We start from the raw sequence: 21,369 nt of genomic DNA on the forward strand, positions 1-21,369 counted from the left end.
ATTAAAAAAAAACTTCTCCAATATTTTTTTCTGCTGTTTCCTTTTAAGATTATCTACCATCTTGGTCATTGTTAAAAACCCTTCAAAATTATCTTCTTATGGTGCAGATATTTGTACCCTCTATTTCTTTTGGTCCACTAATGTGATTGCATTATCAATGAAAACCAGAAGAACAGAAATCAATTTGTCTTTGAGAACAGTATTCCCAAGCAAAATATAGCTGATCCATCATTTTAACAAAAATATACCAAATATTTAGCTCCATGCACAAAGTCCTCTAGAGAAATGTTTACAAGCTCATCTCTGTACCTCATAATAGAGTTTGAAAATGTTTTACAATCTCTAACATCAGAAATTCACAGTTCATAATGGTAGTATTTTATGCTCCATAATTTTCAAAGCTATGCATACTAATTTGGTATTATTCTTTGAAGTACATTGTATCAAGATGTACCAAATTTTAAATCTGAAAATAGAATTTGGATGGAAGAAAAGGATATTTAAAAGGCATTTTTGTTAGCTTTTTGGTTATTCTCTGGTAATACATTTGGTTACTTTTTTGGAAAATGGTGGGGATATTTTCATTTCACTATATATCTTTTAGAGGATTAAGTATTTCAAACTGTTAATTCCTTGCTCCAGGTCTTTCTTTCCATCACTTTGTGAGGCATGTTTTAAATTGAGATGTTAAAGGCAGCATAGAAAACTTTGAAAGAAAAATGAAAGTTTTTTAAAAAGTTTATTCATTTATTTTGAGACAGAAGGGGGAAAAAGCATGAGTGAGGGAGGGGCAGAGAGAGAGGAGAGGGAGAGATAGTCCCAAGTAGACCCCACACTATCAGAGAGGAGCATTTGTTCATGACCCGAGTTGAAGTTGGATGCTCAACCAATTGACACACCCAGATGCCCTGAGAAATGAAAGTTTGTGACCTATAGACTGACATTGTCCTGAATGAGCAAACTGGATGGTCCTTACCTTGGGAGTACTGTGATGTGGATATCCTCTCCTTGAATGTGTTCTCATGTGAATTCACATCCTAACTTCTGGTGTAAGAGCATTATTTGAAGATGCATTTGTAGGAAGCATTCAGTGATTCCTGTTCTTTCCCTAGACATGTCATCCACTTTGATAGTGCTTAAAATAAAGTACTCAGAAAGTAAGTCAAAACAGACAAAAAGCAATATAAGACAAAATGTTATGAGTAAAGTGTGTTACTCAGATCCTTCTAAAATACATTTTTCCCCTTATTTTGAAGGCCACTATGTAGGCAACTTGGCTAATGGAACCGCTCTCTTCCTTTGATCATCAATAGAGTTATCTTTTTGGGAAACCAAGTCCCAGCTCAGATAACAGTTTTAGATGAGGCTGACATGAAAGAGAAAAGGATTGTTTAATTATTTGCTCCCCGAAAAATATGTCTTTTCTCTCTTGGAATTCATAATTCTTCAGCTGAAACCATGAGCGGGAACTCTATCAGGTCCTGTGGGTTGGGTGGGGGGAAATGCATTTGATCTTTATTTTTATTTATTTTTTGCTCAGGGTAGTGTGCAGGATCCTGTTTTATATGTCAGCTGGGCATACAGCTCCAGCTTGCTGGATCTGGGTGACAGATTTTAGTCAAATGAGAATCAACAAATATAATGTGAGTACATTTATTTAATCTCCTAAAGCTTGGGGAAAGCTTGGGAAGGTGTGTAGTGAGTAGCCTGGCATATAGTAGATGTTCAGTCAATACTCACAATAATCATATATAATGCATGGGTAAAAGGCAGGCCTAAGAAAGTGCTAGGCTGGCTTGAGTCACTGCTTTCCATTTCAATGTATGTCTACCTACAATGGATAAGGGTAAAAGGATTATGACAATTACTAGCCATGTGCTGTCCAGTAGGTAACCAATAGGCTAATGAGTAGCCACATGTATATGGTTACAGAGCACCTGAAATATGGCTAGTAAAAACAGATGTACAGGAAGTATAAAATACACACTGGATTTTGGAGATCTAGTATTAAAAATATGAAGACATTAATATATTTGTATTGATTAGATGTTGAATAACATTTTTGGTATATTGGAGCTAAATGAAATACATTAATGTGTCACCTGTTTCTTCCTACTTTTTACATGTGACTAGTAGAAAATTTAAAACTACCTATGTGGCTCGCATTATTGGACAGTGCTGGTCTATCCTTTAGATATAGTTATCCAGGCAATGAAACGTCTCTGCTTTTAAGGGGCAAATTGTTTACAAGCTTTCTAAAAATATAACTTTGGGGCACCTGGGTGGCTCAGTTGGTTAAGCATCTGGCTCTTGATTTCACCTCAGGTCATGATCTCACGGTTTGTGGCATCAAGTCCCATCAAGTATGGCTCTGTGCTGACAGTGTGGAGCCTGCTTGGGATTCTGTCTCTCTCTCTCTCTCTGCCCCTCCCCCCAAATAAATACATAAGCTTAAAAGCTCTTTTTAAATGTTTTAAATTTTACTTTTTCTTTCTTTCCTTTTTTTTAAAAAATTTATTTCTGAGAGAGAGACAGCGTGAGCACAGGAGGGTCAGAGAGAGAGGGAGACACAGAATCTGAAACAGGCTCCAGGCTCTGAGCTAGCTGTTAGCACAGAGCCCAACATGGGGCTTGAACCCACGAACCATGAGATCATGACCTGAGCTAAAGTAGGACACCTAGCAGACTGAGCCACCCAGTTTTGAGAGACAGAGAGAGAGAGAGCGCTAGTGGAGGAAAGACAGAGAGAGGCAGACATAGAATCTGAAGCAGGCTCCAGGCTCTGAGCTGTCAGCACAGAGCCCAACGTGAGGCTCAAACTCACTAGATGAGAGATCAAGACCTGAGCTCAAGTCTGATGCTTAACTGACTGAACCACCCAGGTGCCCCAGTAAATAAGCTTTTAAAAAAATAAATAAAAATTGGCTTTTACCCTTTAGGAAGATTGGCCCTAAAAGGGCCAGGACAGGTGGCCTGGAAGTTCTGGAATGCCTCTTCCTTCTCTGGTAGGACAGACCAGAATTAAACCTCATAGAGAGGCTGGACATCTTGGGCACCTCCTTCACCCCAAAGCAGAAGTAGAATGCGCCAGGCCAGAGCCTTGAGGGGAAGGTAGGGAACAAGTTCTGGTAACCTTAGTATTTCTACACTAGAAGCTCAGCTTCTGCTCAGTAGCCCTGCTGCCACCATAGAGAAACTTCTCAGCTTTCCTAACTTTTCAATTTCCCCAAGGGTGTGGGCCATAGCTCTAGAAGGAGTCTGGGGCCAGGACTCAACAGGTGCATTTCCAGGACAAGACCTGCCTGTACAGACTGCCAATTGGCAGGCAGGGCTCAGGCCCTAGATTCTAGAGCCCTCAGCTGTGATTATCAGAGCTTCCTGGGGGAAGGGGTTCTACCTCATGGAAAAGGTGGCGACTGAGGAATCCCTGCCTCCGCCTCCACTTCCAATCCCAGTTCCGCTTCTGCGTCTCTGTCCTGTTGTCCCCGTCCCTGTCCCCGGGGCCTGCTTTGGTGTGGGCTGGTGGTACTCTCAGCTACCAAGCTTAGTATCGAGTTTAGTGTCAGTGCAGACAGGGGATGTGGAGGCGGCTTCCAGTGGCAGGGTCTGGGGAAGGGGCAGCAGGCACCGTGTCTGGCCACTAAGGTGGCAAAAACCCCTGAAGCAGCCCCATAAGCAGGCCAAGGAGATGGACGAGGAAGATAAGGCATTCAAGCAGAAACAGAAAGAGGAGCAGAAGAAACTCGAGGAGCTAAAAGTGAAGGCTGCAGGGCTGGGGGGGGGAAGCCCCCTGGCCACAGGAGGAATTAAGAAATCTGGCAAAAAGTAAGCCGTCCCTTGTGCCTGAGGCAATGGTGATCTTTAATTCCATTCATGTTTAAACACCTGGATTCCCTGCCACAGCATCTGTTGCCACCTAGAGTGAAATGTTGTCTTAGATCCTGTTGTAATTTAAGAATAAACTTTTGTAAAAAAGAAATAAAATCAGTCAATCATAAAAAAAAGAAAAGAAAGGGGATGTGGAGGAGGAAAGAAAACCCTCAGTCTTGAAGGTCCTACTTCTTTCCATAGCTATTCAGTTTCCTCCCTTCCTCTTTCCCTTCTTACGTCCCTGCTGGGGCTGAGGCAAAGGCAGTCTGACTGGATTCCTCAGGGAAATGCCTTCAACTCTCCCTGGGCCTGCTCAGCGCTGGGCTGCTTGGCTCTGGGCAAAGCTTGTCCCAGCCTGAGCAGAACTAGAGAAAGGGGAGTGTGTCTGTCAGACAGCGGGGCCTGGAAAGCTCTGGGAGAGAGCATGGAGCTGAGTCCTACTGATGTGAAACAAGGGGGAGGGTAAGGACAGACAGAGCAGGCAGCTTACTGCTCCCCTCCTCTTCTCTGATCCCCAAAACACCCTAGTACATGAGTAAGGCTAAATTCTGACAAAGGGTTTGCAGTGCCTTGGCTCAAAGGTAACTGTCACCTAAACACATTTTAAACTGCCTCTGCTCCCAAAGGGACATTCACTAGTCTCCTTATTTCTGTTTCCCAGGCTGAAGTTAGTCTCCACCCAGAAATGAGGCTGAAATACGCACCCCCCACCCCCCACCCAAGGCTGGGTGCAAATCTGTGCCAGTCTATATAGGGATGAAGTGCAGGGTGCGTCCAGGCACAGGTAGGTTCTTCACTGAGGCCAGTGTCTGGTTGTGCATCTGCCACACCTTCAGTAGCCACTCAACTCAGCCTTTAGGGTCTTAGGAGACAGCTTGGTTTTCACTTGCTGGGTAGGTTCTCACTGACAGGGAAGTGAGCATGGGTAAAGTATGGACTGTCACCCCCAGTGCCACTTCCCAAGTGTCCTTGGTTTCAGTTCTCCTCTAGCCCTGAGGAAGATAAATAAACAGACCAGGGCTATAGATGAGGAAGGACTCCTGAAAGTCACTCTTTTCCTTTTCTGCGGCTGCCTGCTCTCAAGTTCTCAGTTATCATTACAATCAGTAAGAAAGAGAAAAGAAAAGAAGAGAAAAGAAGAGAAAAGAAAAGAAAAGAAAAGAAAAGAAAAAAGGCAAGGCAGAAAGAAAGAAAGAAAGAAAGAAAGAAAGAAAGAAAGAAAGAAAGAAAGAAAGAAAGAAAGAAAGAAAAGAAATCATAGCTCAAACTCCAGGACAAAGCATTCTGATTTCGTTTGGATGCCTACTTGCCAAGATCTTATTTTAAAGTTATTTCTCCCCCTCCTTCCCCCTGCTTCTCACTCTTCTCATCTATCTACCATTTACCAGTTCATCCATATGGAATACGATGCTCCCACTTCCTGGAGCACTGTAGTTTGGGGCCTAATTGATTCTGGTAATTAATTTGTTCTACCTGCTGAATCAGATGGAAATCCTACCCATGTGCCCAAGGATTAGCACTTGGCTTTCTAACACCTCCTCTAATTATCTAATAGCATGGGTTGTGAGGACTCAGTCTCTATTAAAACACTTTTACTATTAGCAGTAGTGATTGGAATTGTGAGGACGACTATATTTCAACAAATTAGAGCTTAAAAACGGGGAGATGGAAGAGAAGTGGCTTCTTTTAATTTCCCTGAGTTTAACATCAATAATTAGAGCAATTTTCGGAGATGCGAGCTGAAATTACCCCTGCTGTGCTGTAGATGATCACCTTAATTTTAGCAAATTGACTCCAGGGAAATAAATGGGACAGATTAGAAAGAGACAAACAGAAAAACAAAACAAAACAAAACCTCCAAAAACAGAAAGATTGGGAGGGAGGGAAATGAAAAAAAAAAAAAAAAGGCTGGGAAATAGAACAGGAGACAAAAACCTAGTACAATTACTTGGGGGACTAGGGTGGAAAGGGGTAGAATAGTAGAACTAGGCAGCTGTGTGAGTGGAATGAGGAGGAAGTAATGGAAATCTGAGAAGAGATGGAGACGGGCATTAAGAAGTAGCTCTGGACATACTTACACAGACCAAATTACTTGACTAATGTAGATAAAATTCACACCACCCTCTATAACTGAGGGAAAGAATGTTATGATCATCAACATATTATGTATTTACCTCGACAGTCCTTCCACGCCTCAGCCATCAGCCTAAGTTTGGTGTAGCGGATGTAGACTTTCCCCCCTCACTTCTTTTCTCCTTTGCTATCATTTCTCTAAAGTTTTAAAACCCAAGGCTGACTGACAAAGTAAGTGCCTTATCCCTATTGCTTTGGGGGTCCTTTAAATGCCTTTTGCTCTCTAAAGAGGAACCTGTCGAAAGACAGAGACTTTTTCTTTTTAGCTTTCTTTTTAAATGGCTGAGAGTAAAACAATTCAAATTGAGATCGAGAAACCAACCTGGTAGAGGAGCAAGAACCCGGTCCGCTCCGCTCTCCCCGGGCCTGGCCGGTTGTATTCAGCACCGCGGACAGATCCCCGCCCCGCCCAGAGCCCACCGCACCCTCCCCTCCGCCGCTGGCAGCTTTGCCATTGGCTCTCCCACCTCCCCTCTCGAAGCTGCCAATTCTACACATAGACCCAACCTACCCAGGAGCTTGTCTTCTTGCCTCTCCAGCGCCGGGGGTAGCCCAGGCCTGGGAGAGAGCCGCGGGGTTTCTCAGCCTCGGAGGGTGGTTGTCGGCTTTCAACTAGGTTTGCTGACACGCTGCCTGCTTCCTACACTTCGTCCTCGGCCCTCGCCCTGTGGCAGGCGCTTGGCTCAAGATGAACCTCAACTTCACCTCCCCTCTACACCCGGCGTCTTCTCAGAGGCCCACGTCCTTCTTCATTGAGGACATCCTGCTGCACAAGCCCAAGCCGCTAAGGGAGATGGCCCCTGACCACTTCGCCAGCTCTCTGGCCTCCCGGGTGCCTCTCCTAGACTATGGCTACCCCCTCATGCCCACACCCACCCTCCTGGCTCCTCACCCTCATCACCCTCTGCATAAGGGAGACCACCACCACCCTTACTTCCTTACCACCTCAGGTAAGTACCAGGGGCTTCAAGGTTTGGGGAGCGGAAGGGCAAGTCTCCCATGACAGACCCTAAGCCTGTGATGGAGCTGAGGAAAAGCCAGAGCTGGTCCAGGCTGGCTTGGCAGCTTCCTGCCCTAAGTGACAGTGGAAGATTGGGGATATGGCTGAGCTCCCTTGACCCATGCCAACCCATGGGGGGAACTCATGGTCACTCTGCATTCTTTGTAATGGAGGAAACGTTCCTATCCAAGAGGTGACTGGAAGTTTCTGACAATATTCTTGGTGGATAGTGCTCGGTCTCCTTCCTTGTGGTCTTCCTGGCTACTTTAGTCCAGCTCTCAATCCTGATTCTCTGCCTCTCCTTACTCTAAGGGAGACCCCGACCACCCCATGGAACACAACTCAACTTTCCAGCTCATTACCTCCAAAGGCTCCAGCAAGGCCAGCTCTCTTATCTCAGGCACTGAGCATTCATGGATGCTGCAGGGGCTTAGCAGTGAAAGAGGGTTTGGGATATTTTGAAGACTTGACCTGGAATAGGGGAATAATGATAAGAAAAAAAAGAGGGCAGAAGGAGGAGGAGGGACGCTGCTCCTCTTTAACTCTCTTTACTCCTGAAGTCTAACCCACAATCTTGGGCTCGGCTGCCCTCCTCTGCTCCTGTTGCTGGCTGAGCTGGAGCCCTACGTGCCCCGAAGTATCTTGATTTTCCATGAATAACAAGGATGGGGGAGGGGCAGCAAAGTGTGGTTGGGACAGGGAGAGGTGAGGAGATACCCAGATTTTTTTGGGCTGCTCTCTAAAAGGCCACATTCATGCCTTCTTCTCTGGCATTTTCATTCCAGCTAAAATATAATAGTTCAGTGCGTGCAGGTGCAGACTGCCGCCTGGTCTGGGGGAAAGCTGTGGAAACACATGAGACAGTTTGTGAAATGTGGGCTCTGGGGTCTACAACAAAAACTAGAAGTTTTTGTGAGGCAGTAAAACCCAGATTCTGAGGCACTAGGTTGGAAGGGCAATTATAAAAGCTGTGTTGAAGCCTGCATCCCAGTATTGTCTTCAGTACCTGGCCAACGACAGTCTCTTCTGGGTTCCCCCCAAACAGTAGTGGCCAAAGCCCATAATGACGGAACTGATGGTTTTGGTTTTTCCCTGGGATTGGCAGAAACGGATGTCCGTGGCAGCTTACTTGGGGCATCTCAGACATTGTAATGCCTGCGAAGGTCAGGAAAGACAAGAGAAATCTCCCCAGACCTGGTGGGGGTGGAGAAAGCACTTCAGTCCTTCTGCTTAGGGTCTGGGAGAAAGAATGAGGGTCAGATTACAGATCAGGGTCCCCAATGGGCCCCCAGAACGTGCCAGGCGGGCATTGTCCCTCCGTTCTCCTCTCGAGCTTCTCTTGATGAGAGTTTCGATCTGTTCCCTTTGGCGCAGGGGGGAGAATTCCGGCAGCTCCGGAAAGAGAAAGGTGTTTTTTAGTGAGGTGGGGGAGGCGAGGCCGCATTCACGCCTCTAGTAGCCCAAGAGCAAGGCGGAGTGTCCTCAAGGGTAGGGAAGGGCGGTGGGTGGTCCGAACAGCTACTGGACTAGCAGACGATCGCAAGAAAACTTCGGGAGGCGCCACAGAGGACTGGGAGCTAGCCAACGTTATGGAAGTCTTTCCAGAGACGTTTTTTAAAGCCCCCTGAGTTAAAATTTTTCTTTTCCGTTTTATTCGCTGTTGATTGTTTGCATGTCTAGATGGCCTTCCCGATAAAGATCTTCCAGCGCTATTCTTGTGATATTTTATTTCCCCTGCCTTGAGGTTCCTGCGAGAAGGGCCGGCGCAGCTCTGGGGCGACGAGGGGACCAGCGGAGGCACGAGGCAGCGGGAGGTGCTGGGGACCAGGGGAGCGCGGCGGCGGTGGCTCCCGGGTGTCCGCGCTCGACCCACGCCGATGCTTTTCTCTCTTGCAGGGGTGCCGGTGCCGGCGCTGTTCCCGCACCCCCAGCACAGCGAGCTGCCGGGCAAGCACTGCCGCCGCCGCAAAGCTCGAACGGTTTTCTCAGACTCGCAGCTTTCCGGCCTGGAGAAAAGATTCGAGATCCAGCGTTACCTGTCCACGCCAGAGCGGGTGGAGCTGGCCACGGCCCTCAGCCTGTCCGAGACGCAGGTGGGATGGAGACAGGCGGTTCCGCTCCCCGCCCCCCTCTCCTCTGAACTCCCACCGCCTCTGCGCCCCCCGCGGAGTTCTGGACTGGGAGTGACCCCCAGAATGATCCCCCTCCCCGTCATTCTGGGCTTCTCCAAAGATCCTTAGTAAAGGTACCGACACCTCCAACCTCAGGTCAGACTCCCCGAAACATAATCTCCTCTCTCCAGCGAGCGCTAGACCTGGAAGAGAAACTTCCTGTACGTTTGAGAACCGATCATTCCTGCGCTCCCGTCCCCCCCACCCCTCCCCCTGGTCAGACGTAAAAATCAGAGACTAGGCCGGTTCTTGTCCTGACAGAAGCTCACACGGGGAAAATTTTTTTCTTACCATTTTAATCTCTTTCTGGCTTTCGAGTCCAGGCCCCCAGCACTACCACCCCCCGCCACCCCTCCTCCCCCCGTCCCCTCTGTCCCCTCCTCCTTACTGCCCTGTCCTGGGTGGAAGAACTGTTTTCATCTTCCAGATGCTATTCACCTGCAACCTTCAAACTCTTTCCTCCACTGCCTCTGTCTCTTATATTCTCTGTACCTGGGAGCCCCGCCAGGCGCCAGTGAGTTTTCTCTCTGATGAGAACCAGCACATTGATTCTCCTCATCCTCTCCAGGAGTCTTGTTGGATCGGGTGTTTAGAGCTATAATCAGGAGAACGGAAGGTAAACACGAAGGAGATTCAGCCACAGAGCACTTACTCCTGGCCATTCTAATTAATAACATCAATTAGATATTAGTATTAACCAGTACTAACTAACCACACCCGTTCGACCTTTACCGTTATTTTGGACAATCACTTCCAGGAGCACTTAGGATGTCTGGTTCTCCTTCAGCCTAAGACCACACCTGCGAGCAGTTCAGGCGTGACTTCACGCAAGGAGGACACGGTCACAGCTCTTAGATAATTCGTGAATGGGTTGCGGTCCGTCTTCCTAGCCCCCAGCAATGTCTGAGATCTTAAGTAATTATGGGTCTGAAGGGATGACGTGGTTGTCTTTTTTTTTTTTTTTTCCCTCCCTGCAATCAGGTGAAAACATGGTTCCAGAACCGGCGGATGAAGCATAAAAAGCAGCTGAGAAAAACTCAGGATGAACCCAAAGCGCCGGATGGGCTGGAGAGCCCCGAAGGCAGCCCTCGCGGCCCGGAGGCCGCATCTGCCGCGGCTCGGCTGGGCCTGCCCGCCGGCCCCTTCGTGCTCACCGAGCCCGAGGACGAGGTGGACATAGGGGACGAGGGGGAGATCGGCTCTGGGCCGCACGCGCTCTGAGCTGCGTGGCGGGGGAGGCGGGGAGGACGCGGCGGCGGGGCGCGGTGCCCTCCGGACCCGGAACCCTCCTCGGACTCGGGTCCGGGGGCGGGCCTCGCAGACAAACAGAACACACCTGTCAACCCTCGAACCCGTGCGGGGGTCCCGGCAGCTCCGCTCGTGCCCTCCTCCCGCTCCCGCCCGCCCGCCGGGGCCCTGCCTGGCGAGCGTGCACCTGCGTTCGCTCACTCCCGCGCCCCGCGTCTTCTGTGGCGCAAGCTGGACCCCCGGCTCCCGGTTCTCAACTCCGCCGCGGTCGCAGACCCTCTCGGCCCTCTCCTCTCCGCCACCTGCCCCAGCTCAGTTGTCCAGGCTCCGCGACCTCTTCCACCCGGACCCTTTGCCCTTCCTCGGGTAGAGCCGATTGGCTGCAGGTAAGGGACCGGGTGTGTACGCCTCCCGCCCTGCGGGGATCCAGGCAGAGCCACAACCAGATGCTTAAGACGTCGGTGCCGACCGACTCGCGCGCGGCCAGCCGCTGACCTCCCACTCGGGTCCCCCGCCTCTAACTCCAAAACGAAGGCGACTCCCGCTCCTCCCGCCGAAGGCGGCGCTGCCATCCTCTCCCGTCGCTGTTCCTCCCCTGAGCTTGCGGTGCGGACCCCTGGCACCCCTGCTCTTTAAGCCGCCTCGCCCCTGTCCTGAGCGGCGCCAAACTTGGGCGGAGAAAAACCCACCGAGCAGTTTCTGCCTCCTGACCTTGCCGCGCCTGTCCCGCAACTTTTACACGTCCCATGGGCTACAGATACTTTAAAAATAAGTGTTCCTTGAGTTGTGTGTGGAAATGCTCATTCTCATCGCATTTTAGGGAACGCGGAGTTTTAGCGAGGTTCGAGCTAAAGGGGAATGCGCCTCTCTTTCCGGGCGTGCGTGCGCCTGTTTGTGGACTATTGAGGTGCTGCGGCAGTCTGGCCCGGCGCGTCGCCCCTCTCCCCTCCTTCCCCTCCCCTCCTTCCCTACGAGGTCTCCTATTCTCTCCCCGGGCTTGCAGTCTCTTTAGATAATAAAGGGCTCGCCGGGCAAAACTGGGAACGAACACGAGTTTCCGGAAATCGTTTGTTACCGCGTCCTTGTCCTCCTCCGAGCACGCCCCCTCCCCTCCGCTCTGGGCAGTTTCCTGTGCTCGACTGGAATGATGGGGCTAATAACCTTTCAGTGACAGACCCTCTCACGGCCACCCCGATTTTCCTGTTTTTACTCGTTTAATGTAGTCGTGAGTTTCACCTACATGGAAAAGATCACTGCAGATGGGGTTTTTGACTCTGAAATACCGAAGGGATGGAGATTACTTGATATTTGGAGTTTGAAATTATACCAACAAATTGTGTGTCGACGCTATCACACCCCCCCCCCCCCGCCAACTTACGAATATAGCAGCCGAGCCAGAGGCAACCTCAGCTTGAGATTTTCCTTTAGTTCTGGTTGTGTAGTTAGGTAGGGAGCCCAGAAAGGCTGGAAAAGAGCGTGTGGTTAAGTGGTGCCCTGACCCGTGGGTTCTGACGATGAATAGCAATTCTATAGACCATGGCGGTGTGAGGTTGGGTCTTTTTATTTCCTTGTTTCTCTAATAAGAGCGCGAATCCTAAATATCCTTGTAGGTCTAAGTTCTATAATTCTATGAATATAGCCGTAGGAATTCTTTTCTGTTTTCTTTCTTTCTTTCTTTCTTTCTTTCTTTCTTTCTTTCTTTCTTTCTTTCTTTCTTTCTCTTTCTCTCTTTCTTTTCTTTCTTTTCTTTCTATAGGTTGTTCCAGGACACGTTAATTTAAGCAAAGATAAGTCTCTGGGTGAGACCTCTATCCGAACGCATCATTTCGGGTGCAAAGCTATTGCTTTAAAAACATAAGTGGTGTATAGGTGTGTGGATTTTCCAAAGTGCTCTTTATCAATCAAGATCCTCTGAGTCCTAACAACGATTAGTTTTCCCTTTCACAGTTAAGGAATTTGAGGCTTGGCAAGATTGAAGGATCTACCTGTGAAATCAGGACTAGCTAACAGCCAAAGCAGGACAAACAAATCTCTCTTCCAATTCCTTGTTCATTTCTTTGTTCAGTACACTGTTTTCTTGTAACGATGCACTGGTTGGCATTTTGCCTCTATCACTTTATGTGAACACCTCTCTCCTTGATTTAGAACGTGTAGATGTGTGCTATTAAAAACAAATTTACACTGGGATTTCTCCTCTCTCCCTGTTTAGCTGATGACAATACCTTTTTAAAGGCAGGAGTTTTTGGCAAGTGCCCTACAGTAAGACAGAAGGGTTGGTTATGGGGGGAGAGGGGAGGTGATTTGTGAATAAAAATGTTCCTGGTAACTTGGAAGGGAAAGTAGATTCTATTACACAAGGGGGAGAATCTCAGCTTCTTTTAATGTTTGTTTATTTTTGAGAGGTGGGGGGGAGAGGGAGAGAAAACAAATGAGTGGGGGAGGGGCAGAGAGAGAGGGAGACACAGAATCTGAAACAGGCTCTGAGTTGTCAGCACAGAGCCTAACATGGGGCTTGAACCCACGAACTGCGAGATCATGACCTGAGTCGAAGTTGGATGCTTAACCGAGCCACCCAGGCGCCCCCCAAAAATATCAGATTCTTCAAATACTAGAAAGAAGAGCTACCAAAAGGAATTTGGGAAGAATCTTTAAAGTGAGTAGAAATATTTTGTTTTAAATTTTATTTTGAGAAAACGAGCATGAGCCGGGGGGCGGGGGGGAGGGGGGAAGAATCCCAAGCAGGCTCCATGCTGTCAGTGCAGAGCCCAGGGTGAAGCTCCATCTCCAGTACAGTGGGATTATGACCTGAGCTGAAACCAAGAGTCGGATGTTTAAAAGACTGAGCCACCCAGGTGCCTGGAAATCCTATATTTTGGAAGGACATTAAAAAAAAAATTAGATGGTTAACACAAACCTCAAAGCTCCAGACCTTTAGCTCACTCTTCTCCTATCTTAACAGGAAGATACTAGGGTTTATCTTGGCTCTAAGAGATGCAGATTAGGCATGTCTCATGAACTTTTGAATAGATAGGTAGATAGGAAACATTGTTAGTGTGGGCACAGCTCTACCTGATTGGAGGCAGAGTGGATCCTGGAGTCAGGGAATGGCCTTGTCTTTGATTCATGAACATTAAACGTGGAAAGAGGCTTGTTCTGCCTTCTTGTGGTCCTCGCTTTGTGGCTGTTCCTGCCTAAAGTAAGTGGGAAGGGAAGAGCTCACATCTGTAACACCCATTGCACTGCCTGAGGCATGGTCTTCTCCTAAAACCGCATTCCCTGAAATTGATGGCAAACAATTCAATAGCAAAGTTCTCCTGGTTTTCCTTTGCTTTTTTTTTTTTTTAAATACATGGGTGATGATGATAGTTGAGGATAAACACAATTTCATTTCATTTTAACATGATGGCACTGTCTGTTTTTGGCCTTCGATACCAATCAAAGCCTCCATAGTCTGAAGAGGTATTTTGTCTGTATTACCAAGGCTTTTGCCTCAACTTAGTTTCACTTGGTGGTAAAGATCTGACAAAACCACATTCATTAAGATGTATCATTAAAGACATAGGGCTGGTGCTGAAGGGGCAAAAACATCCTAAACTAGCCGCGGTGGCCTACATGAAATCCCAAATGCAGTAAATAATTTGTTCTGTTATTCTTACTGCTGTTTGCGGTGGATTTCATCAGTTCTCAGAGATAGACTCCTGATAATGTTTCTGCTCACATGACGTAAAAAGTGGACAACAGCCCATTCTGCCCAGTATTAGCTGATAGTGGCACTAAGCATTGATTGGAATTCATGACCGCCACCTCAGAAGGTAGAAGACTGCTCATGTCAGTGTGTTTGATAACTAGAGCTAAAGATCTGTGAAGGCACAGAGAAAGAATGCTTTTTGGTGCTAAGAGAATCATGCAATAAACATATTTAGTCAAAGCAGCGACTCCCTGGTCTTCTTCAGTTGGGCTCAACATATGTGCAGAAATAATGAGTTAATTGCAGTATTTATGTTCTTAGCATCACATTATAAAGTGGATGTTGACGAGCTAAAATTCATCTGGTACACAGGAATTTGGATAATAAAGGTGTGGAAAACAACAAATAAAGGAGTGTGAGCTTTTTAGCTTAGAGGAGGAAAGTCTTGGAGAGGGGCAGGAGAGGAGATCAGCTATGGTAATTGTGTTTGGATGGTTGCAGGGCTCCTCACTATCAAGTGGTATATGTAAGGGGCTGTGCTAAAGAAGGCGGAACCAGAACCAGTGGGTGGTTTCCAGGGAAACAGATTTGGGAGCCACATTTGCATACCTCCTATGGGCCAGGTACCGCGCTGTCCATTAACAGGACAGGCTAAGTCCAGAAGACACTGAGCACCTTTCTCTAGAAAAGTTGGAGCAGAAGCTGGAAGGCTCTGTCTTGGTTCTTCATTAGTGGGAAGTCGAACATGGTGGGTTCTTTCTAACGCTCAAGGACCTAGGATTTTATCTTCTTTTTGTAGGCAAGGAACAATAAATTCCAGCTTATTCAAGTTATTTGTCCTCTCATGAACAAGATTTCAGTTGATGTACCCTAAATAAATCTATCCATGACAATCAGAAGAATTAAGAGAAACAAGAAAAGGAAGAAAAAGATCTTTTATTCATTAAAGAAGTCCCCAACACCTCATTCAAGAAAAACAAAGAGATGGTCTGTGTAGTTAAGGACACATGTATATACAGGAAAGAACTATCTGTGTTCGAGACATTTGACAAAATCTAAGCTCTTCATTTTAGAAGTGAAGAAATTAGGATCCAGATCTAATGAATGCATTGTCAATGTTGAGTAGAAAGACTAGAAGTGTTTTTAATGATGCCACTTTGCCACTACTTCATGCTGTGATAAAAGTGACCATGGAGTTGGTGTCATTGTATTACGTAGTGGAATGGATTTTATATAGTAATTCTGGATGTAAGATTTTTATTAACTTTTTCATGTTTATTTTTTTATTTTAAACTTTTAAAAAATGTCTTTATTTTTTATTTTGAGAGACTGAGACAGAGAGCAAGCGGGTGAGGGACAGAAAGAGAGGGAGACACAGAATCCGAAGCAGGCTCCAGGCTCTGAGCTGTCAGCACTGAGCCCGACGCGGGGCTTGAACTCACGGACTGTGAGATCATGGCTTGAGCTGAAGTCAGAGGCTTAACCGCTTAACCCCGCTTAACCAACTGAGCCACCCAGGTGCCCCCATGTTTGTTTATTTTTGAGAGAGAGAGAGAGCTAGAGAGCACGTGAGTGAGTGCAGGGGAGGAGCAGAAAGAGGGAGACCCGGAATCCTAAGCAGACTCCAGTCTCCGACCTGTTAGCACAGAACCTTGATATGGGGCTCAAACCTACAAACTGCAAAATCATGACCTGGGCCGAAGTTGGACGCTTAACCAACTGAGCCACTCAGGCACCCGTGGATGTAAACTTTTTAAAAAATTAGCTGGGAATTCTCTAGTAAGATGTTAGATCAATTTATGGAAAAATATTTCTGATTAAGAGCAATCTGAAATTTAAATTGGCTTTCTTGAGGAGGTACTGAGCCCGTTCACCCTTTTCACTCAAGCCAAAGTTGAATAACCGCTTGGTGGGATGTTTTTGAAGAGGTTTATTCATCAAATAGGATGAAAGATGAAACTAAAAATTGTGCCCTGGTCTTTATAGATAAGGCAATGGGGAAAGAGATTGACTTGTTCAGTGTCTTACAGCCGATTAATTTGGCAGGTTACAGAATTAATACATGTAGAGTTCAGAAAGCAGTCCAAAAAATATTTAGAGTGAGATAAAAAAATGGATATGATGCTCTTGTTTTCTGTCCAGATTCTCTCCCTTGTATTTTCTGGTTTTAATTCCCCCTCCGAAAGATTCTTTTCTTTTTTCTTTTATTGACTCCTTACCTCTCAGAATTCCCAGTGTGTATGCCAGTTAACCTTTCCTCCATGATTTCATTTATAATTCTGTGGGCCTTCTCTTCTTTCCCTCCTTACAATATGGTGTAGCTGCATTTGGACTTGGCATCATGGCCACTGGTTAGATGGCTTGGCTTGGAGACTTAAATTCTAATCTTCCTTTTGCCAAGGATTATGTTACTTCTTTTATATGATTTCAGAAACAGGAGAGTGTCTTATAAGTTAAAAATGGTGAGAAGATGTGATATAAGACCTATACAAGTACCTGCTGTGAGATCTGGGATGAAAGGTGCTAGGGAAAGATAATGAATTACAATATGGATCTGAAATCTAAGAGAAATTGAAACTTTTTTTCCTGAAGCTTTTAAGACTTTTTTCTGTTTTTAGTTTTAAAAAGGCACACCTTATGAATGTATTTCTGTGACAAGAATAATTGCTTAAAAATACTGACCAGTATAATTCGTGGGGATTATCTGAATATTTGTAACCTCCATTCTCTCCCTGCCTCCCCCCCCCCCCCCCCCCCCGCTACAGATAATGGTCTAATTCAGTGCACTTGTCAATATTCTAGCCAGAAGTTAAAGAATTGCCAGATAGTCTTTATTCTTCCTCAGAGCTTGACTTTGAATGGGAAATAGACTGTAGAAAGCAATGGGAATAAGGGTAGAAGAGTGGCTCTTTATCTGAGTTTCAAATGGAAATAATTTATAAGCTAAAGGCAAAATACTAGTACTTTAAGCTTGTTCTACTCTGTTCCCCATCTATTTTTTTCAATTCCTAACTTCTTCAAGTTTATTAAAGATTTGAGTTTTCATCATTTACCCATGCACATTGTTTCTGGAGTCAAACAACTCTACAAGGATGGTTTAAAAAGGAAGCAGTCCCCTAGCCCCTTCCCTGTTCTCTTTACTACAGAGGCCAGCAGTTTCTAGTACTGGGTGATTCTTCGTGTATTTCTCTTCATGTTTCTGAGTTCTTGCTGAACTGCCACTTTCTAGGTATTTTTGTTTTAAGAATTACCTAGTACTGCGTGCTATCAAAGATGAAAATTTAGTTCATTCTCCCCTGTTCTCACCATATCTATGTACCCTCTTCGTTTCTTCTCTCTATTGTGATTTTGGTTAGCTCCTTTTTTTAATTTTTACTATTAAAATATTTTTTAATATTTTTGAGAGAGAGAGAGAGAAAAGCTTGAGTGGGGAAGAGGGAGGGAGGCAGAGAGAGAGAGAGAGAGAGAGAGAGAGAGAGAGAGAGAGAGAGAATCTGAAGGAGGCTCCAGGCTCTGAGCCATCAGCACATAGCCTGATGCAGGGCTCAAACCTACAAGCTGTGAGATCACAACCTGAGCGCAAGTCGGATGCTTAACCAACTGAGCCACACAGGTGCCCCTGGTTAGGTCCTTTTTTATTATATGTATGTCTGACTCTTAGCTAAGCCAGGTAATCAACTCAGATTACTTTTTTTTCAAGACTTTTTTTTTTTGGTCTTAATATTTGCCTTGCTAATTTTTAATGTACTTGTGACCAATTTAACTCCAGACTCTTTACTGCGTGTCCATACCGGACTCTCAAGATACTCTTGTGAAGATTTCATTTTCTTGAGCAAATCTCTCCCAGAGCTCCCCTCTGTATTTTGTCAGTGTGCCTCTCTTCCCCTTTATCCTGGGATTCCTTTCAGTTTACTCTTGTATCCAGTATTTTCCTCTTGGTTTATTCTCTCATTTTGGGGGACCACAGTCTCCTGTAGTTTCCTGATCGATGTGTGAAAGGTAAATGTGTTGAGCAACTCCTTCTCTAAAGAATATTCTAGTTACATGCTTTATTAGTATTTTGGCTAAGTGCAGAAATCTAAGTTTTGAGTAATTTTAAAAGCATCATTTGATTTATTTTTTATTAACTTCCAATTGCTACTGTGAAGGTGGAAAGCCATTTCGATTCTTGATTCTTTGTGTGTCCTGTTAATTCATTTGTTTTCCTTTTTGGAAGTTTCTAGAATACTCTTTATAGCCAATGGACTGAAATTTTACAGATGTGTGCCTTGGGTGGAGGTCTGTTTTCACCTATTGTTCTGAATACTCAGTAGGTCTTTTCAGCCCAAAAACTCCTTCAGTTACAGGAAACTTTTTTGAATCAATACTTTGAGAATGTCTATTCTTTGTGTTTTTTATGGAACTCCTATTTGGATTTTTTTTCTTCCTGGATTTATCCTCTAAGGTGGTTCTTTTTCGCTCCCATTTTCTCTATTTTTATCTGTTTGCTCTGCTTTCTGGGAAAATTCTTCAGAATTTTCAGAAGTTTCCTCAAAACCTTTAAAATTTAAAATTTCTGCTATCCTATTTCTAACTTCCAAGATCTCTTAATTTCCTTCTCCTCTTTTCTAAAAAAAGTTGTTTTTAATGTTTATTTATTCTTGGGAGACAGAGACACAGAATGCAAGCAGGAGCGGGGCAGAGAGAGAGAGACACAGAATACAAAGCAGGTTCCAGGCTCCAAGCCATCAGCACAGAGCCTGACGTGGGGCTCAAACCCATGAAGCATGGGATCATGACCTGGGCTGAAGTTGGACACTTAACCGACTAAGCCACCCAGGCGCCCCTCTCCTTTCTATTGGCTTTCCTGTATGATACCCTCAGATGTGTAGAGATTCTTTGTTGTCTGCTCATGTTTAAATATAAGAAACAAAAAGGCTAATAGGAAGCAATGAATACACAGTGGGCAATGAAGGCAGGGACTTTTGACCATGAGCTTTCTGATAATGTGGTTGAATTCTTCAGCTGGAGAGCCTCTGAAGTCAGAATTTGTAAGCCTTTTATTTTAGGCTGGTCAGATGATCCAGGGAAGGATTTTCTTTTCCTTTTTTTTTTTTTTTTTAATTATTTTAGAGAGAAGGAGCATGTGAGTGGGGGAGGGGCAGAGGGAGAGAAGAGAGTGAGAATCCCAAGTGGGGATCCACACTGGAGCCCGATGTGGGGCTCAATCCCATGACCCTGGGATCATGACCTGAGCCAAAATCAAGAGTTAGACACTCAACCAACTGAACCCCCTAGACGCCCCATTCAAGGAAGGATTTTCCAAACTCCTGCTTGTAGGACCAGGGCCTAGTGTTCTAGGAGCCAAGTGGCAGGAGACCAGAGGTCTCTTGAGTTCAGAATATGTTCACTATAGACTCTGCTTTCATTACTGTGCCTCCCGACAGAGCCACTTGTCCCTCCCTCTGGAGATGCATACTGTTCTACCCTCTGCAGAGAGGAGAGCAATCTTTTTTGGGGGGTAGCGAAGGGGCAGTAGTACTTCATTTAGCCCCTTCCCGCCCCCCTACCCCCACTTCCGTATGTCCTGCTTTAAGAGGTAATTGACACCATCCATTCCTGAGCATTTTGGATATTCTGGAGTATAAATCAGATTGATTCTTGGGTTTCCCATTTGCTAGGTTAAGATTGTTTTTTTCAACTCTTATTGGCTTTCCTCCTTTCCAATTTTTATTACTATGATCTCTCCTCCTGTTCTTCTATGTTTATGCCTTCTAAAAACCCTTTTACTGTGATTTTAGTGTGTGTTTGCCATTGGTGCATAGGTGTATGTGTGTTCCATCTAACATATTTACCCAGAAGTCTTGTCATCTGGACTTAATATTATTTTATTCTGGCTTTTACAGTGAGTGATGGAGGTGTTGATCTTTTACCTGATGTTTCTTTTATGCACCTGTGTTCATGGAGACCCAGGGGGATTGCATTGTCATTAGAACAGATTAAAAGGCTGACTTCATTGCCAAAACACATAATAGCCCTTCCTACCTGCCTCCTATTCAGTAGGAGTGGTGTGGGATCTCTGGTTTGGGAGCTTTGGAAGTTAGAGTTAGTCCTTCAGGATCTTGGTCTGTGAAAGGTCCATATCCAAATTAGGATATTCTCAGAAATGTCAAGGTGAGGGAATTTGTGGTTTCAATTTCCTTGCTCTCCAATTCATTGAAAACCTAGGTCCCTGATTCTTTGAGTAGAGAAACAGAAAGGATAAACAGAGAAAGCAAGACAGAGCTACAGACGTACAAACACACACACACGCACACACATGCACACACTTATGCACACATTCTCCTGAAGAGAATAAGGGAAACAGGACAGGGAGAATTGGAAGGTGATCAATTAAGACATTAAGTGTTTTGTGACACATGGACGCATCTGCATTTTGCCCTGATAACAAGGCCATCAGCTCATTTTCAGAGGGCTGCGCCTTCCTCAGTTCAATCCGCAGATCAAAGCAAAACTGTCTGCTTGCATTTTCCAATCAGAATGGGGATGCTAATTTATCCTCCTTAATGTGTGATGGTAAGAGACTCCTTCAATTAACTGAATTCTATAGCCAGCAAAATAAAAGGTATACAAAGAGGCCCAGGCTGGAAGAGCCGAAATTCTCATTAAATCAAAAGGTCCGGTATTCATTACCTCGTGCATCTGAGGCTAAACACTAAATGTGGGGATCATCAAAGGAGGTTTAATGGGTTAAATTGAGAATATAATCTAATTAAAATATTAGACATGGCTAAATAGTTCTTTGATATTCATCTAAAGGATTCTTTAAAAATAGGTGGTGGAGGTTTGTGTGATTGGAGAGTATCAATTTTAAGTAGAGACCACAAATTTGGGGACCTGATCAGCACTGGTTCAGTGTCCCTATTGTGTGGAGGCAGGGAAATGACCTCACTGCCAGGTGACAGGTTGGAAATCCCAGGTAAGGCCAACTGGGTGTCATGATCATGACTTTGATAGTTGTCAGTATGGCAAAAAGGAAAGTGTAAGATTAATTCAGGAGACCTATTTGCCACAGAGAAAAGAGTTCTGTTTGGGGCCCAAGTAATTTACCTATACTTGACAATAGACTATATATATACACTTATACTATAGTATACTAAATATAGCTACATTTTTTTCCAATAAAAATATATATGGATATGCAGTTATCTACTTCCTTCTCCTATGTAGACAGCTTCCCAAAGGATAATTGATCACACTTTTTGGATTTTAAATATCTG

The 21,369-nt window shown here is 45.3% G+C and overlaps 1 protein-coding gene across 1 annotated transcript; it reads left to right on the forward strand.

Moving 5' to 3' along the window:
- Positions 1–6,691: 6,691 nt before the first annotated feature.
- On the forward strand, positions 6,692–10,395 carry BSX (brain specific homeobox). Its single transcript, XM_039217695.1, has 3 exons — positions 6,692–6,953; positions 8,900–9,096; positions 10,156–10,395. Exons 1-3 carry the CDS (start codon positions 6,692–6,694, stop codon positions 10,393–10,395), a joined length of 699 nt encoding a protein of 232 aa, XP_039073626.1.
- The last annotated feature ends 10,974 nt before the right edge of the window (positions 10,396–21,369 follow it).

This window comes from Hyaena hyaena, unplaced genomic scaffold (genome assembly GCF_003009895.1).
Source record: "Hyaena hyaena isolate Hyena2069 unplaced genomic scaffold, ASM300989v1 scaffold_708, whole genome shotgun sequence".
NCBI lineage: Eukaryota > Metazoa > Chordata > Mammalia > Carnivora > Hyaenidae > Hyaena > Hyaena hyaena.

Coding starts and splice junctions, on each gene's coding strand:
- BSX (XM_039217695.1), top strand. CDS start 6,692: ATGAACCTCAACTTCACCTCCCCTCTACACCCGGCGTCTTCTCAGAGG. Junction 6,954..8,899: donor TTACTTCCTTACCACCTCAG/GTAAGTACCAGG, acceptor TCTCTCTTGCAG/GGGTGCCGGTGCCGGCGCTG. Junction 9,097..10,155: donor TCAGCCTGTCCGAGACGCAG/GTGGGATGGAGA, acceptor CCCTGCAATCAG/GTGAAAACATGGTTCCAGAA.